General features: G+C 35.7%; 1 protein-coding gene across 1 annotated transcript; it reads left to right on the top strand.

Annotated features, from left to right (window-relative positions):
* Window positions 1-1,108: 1,108 nt before the first annotated feature.
* LOC130992791 (uncharacterized) lies at window positions 1,109-2,059 on the top strand. The gene is made up of 2 exons (XM_057917540.1): window positions 1,109-1,518; window positions 1,861-2,059. The coding sequence occupies exons 1-2, from the start codon at window positions 1,125-1,127 to the stop codon at window positions 1,869-1,871; spliced, it is 405 nt and encodes a 134-aa protein (XP_057773523.1). The 5' UTR covers window positions 1,109-1,124; the 3' UTR covers window positions 1,872-2,059.
* The last annotated feature ends 674 nt before the right edge of the window (window positions 2,060-2,733 follow it).

The following is a 2,733-nucleotide window of genomic DNA, read 5'->3' as shown; positions in this document are numbered from 1 at the left end:
TAGACTGCCAAGGCCGGCCCTGAGGGCGGGCGAGCCCGGGCGACGGCCCAGGGGCCCCCAAAATTTGAGGGCCCAAAATTTTAATATATTCCATTAATTACATATTTTATTATAGTAAAAAAATATTTGATTTATTGATTTTGGATTGAACATAATTTATTGTTAAATACCATTAAATCATCTAAGTAGATAAGATCTCGTCTTCTTTAACGTATCTTTTGACAAAAAAAAAAAAAAAAAACTCTTCTTCTTCCCCAAATCGTTGGCCAGTTTCTCAAAAAATAAGAATGGATAAGGTAGTCTCTTGAATTTACTTTTCTAAACCATTTTGGAACTCTCAAAAACATTCACCAAAATTTAAAATTGCTTAGATCATCAATGTCCCAAAAAATATTGAATGGTTTGACAATACTATAAATCGGAAAAGAGATTTAAAAAGAGAATTTAAATAATATAGATTTGAACGATAGTATAGTTGATTTTTAGAGAAGCCATTTTCTTATAAATAATTGACATTTTTTTAATTTATTGAAAAGGATAATATATTAGGGGTCCATTTTTATAATTTCGCTCATGGCCTCATTTTTATCAAGACCGGCCATGTAGAATGCTTTTATAAAATTAGATAAGTACAAATATACACATTCAATTTAACACGTGCATGCTAGTCTAATTTAATTTTTTCTATGAATTTGATGTTGGACATCCACCTATTAATGCAACCAGGGCCGGGGCTAACCTATGGAAGGTCCGGTGCAAAATTTAAAATTGGCCCTTTTTTTATAGCTAAAAATGTATTAAAAATATAAAATAAAAATAGGAGAACAGGAGAAAACTGAGAAAGAGACGTTTGATAATATATCTTATTTTCTGATACATGCTACTTTAGTTAAGGAAAGGGGCCGCAAGAGAACATATTTTCATTGAACTAGTTAATGAAGTTATTTATTTTTCAACTATTTAAGTATATATAAATACATAGACCTATATATAATCGAGGGCCCTCGATTTAAGTATATACATAATTGATTTTTGGAGAAATAGTGATATTAGTAATATATTTGGAGAAATGCTATATTTGAAGCCAATCTGCGCCGCACAGCTTGAAGCCAAGAAGCCAATATATGCTAAACCCTAATCAGTGCCTCTTATTTCCTAATTCCTCATTCCTAATCTGCGCCGCACAGCTTGAAGCCAAGAAGCCCCCAATCTCCAAGCCTGCATCCACCCGTCGCCGACTCACCGCTGCCCCACCCGTCTCCCCCAACACCGCGGTACCTCTGCTGTTCTGCGCGCTGCTGCTGCTGTTGTCGCTGCTGCATCTGATCTGCACCGGTCGCCGCGCCTGCTCCAGAGCCTGCATCGCAGCCCCTGCTCCAGAGCCTGCATCGCCGCCTGCATCTGCACCGCGCCGCCCCACCCTTCCGGCCGCAGATCTGCTCGCCGCCTGCTCCAGAGCTTGCACAGCGTCGCCGCACCGCCTGCACCCTGCCGGCCGCAGATCTGCTCGCAGCCGAGGTATTGCTTCTATTTTCCTGCATTTGCCTTTAGTTGCTGGATTTCTGAATCTGATTGTGCACTTTAGTTGAACCTATCTTTGCTTTTGTGTTGGGACTTTTTCTGATTTTCTGTGAGAAATTGGCGAAGTGAATCGGGTATTTTTTTTTAGTTTTGAGCGTTGATTGAGTTGGTTAGGGCTAACTACAGCAGTATCTTTAGCAGATTAGTGGCGTTTTATATTTAAGCATTTGAATTTCTTGTGTATTTTAAGCATCTGAATTTAAGCATCTGAATATCTGCACAGGATGAGTAGCTTGAGTTGTAATAAATTTATTGTGATTTTATGTTTTTTTTTGGCAGAATCCAGTTAAGTTACAAGCTTGGAGGAAGATTGAATGCTTGAACACCACTAAAGTTACAAGCTTGGAGGAAGATTGAATGCTTGACATTTGTTCTAGTATCATGTTATTTTGATGTATTTGAAACTTTTCATGATGTATGTTTCTACATGTATATTGTTTATTTTACAATATTTTGAATTTAAGCAGCAATTATATTATTTAACATTTTTTTTCACTTCAGATTTTCGAATCGAATATTTTCGAATCGAATCATATCGAATACCAGTCGAATACTCGAATCGAATATTCGGAAAAACAATTTAAGGAACTATTATAAAACGAATCGAATACTCGAATCGAATCGAATAACTCGAAAATATCAACGAATCGAATAACGAATCAAATTTAATATTCGAACTCGAATCGAATCACGAATCGAATAATAGTTTCATTTCACGAATACGAATCGAATATGTTGATATTCGCTTCGATTCGATTCGATTACAACCCTACGGATGAGGATGAGTTAAGTGGAGTTAGACGTGCCTGTAAATTTGAATGGCTCGCGACTCTCGCTCTCATCACCCTAACATATGTGCTACTTCTTTATCAAGCCTTTTCATGTGGCCCTTTTATGTTATCTACTTATCTATCTACTTCCCTCAGTGTGTATATGTAGAGAATTGAGAGTGCATTTGAATTTTCTTAAATAAATTAATAAATTTAATAAATAAGTTAATAATTTTTATGAATAAATATTTTGGTACAGATTCAAATTTTGGAGGGGAGTGATTTTTACCATATTAAATAAATGTGCTTGTTCATCATTTTTATTAATTTATTCGAAAAAATTATTAATTTATCCATCAATTTCAATTCTCAATACATATAC

Source organism: Salvia miltiorrhiza, chromosome 7 (genome assembly GCF_028751815.1).
Source record: "Salvia miltiorrhiza cultivar Shanhuang (shh) chromosome 7, IMPLAD_Smil_shh, whole genome shotgun sequence".
NCBI lineage: Eukaryota > Viridiplantae > Streptophyta > Magnoliopsida > Lamiales > Lamiaceae > Salvia > Salvia miltiorrhiza.
Note: the sequence above shows the minus strand (reverse complement) of the source record. Positions and strands in the feature narration are given on the sequence as shown.

Coding starts and splice junctions, on each gene's coding strand:
- LOC130992791 (XM_057917540.1), top strand. CDS start 1,125: ATGCTAAACCCTAATCAGTGCCTCTTATTTCCTAATTCCTCATTCCTA.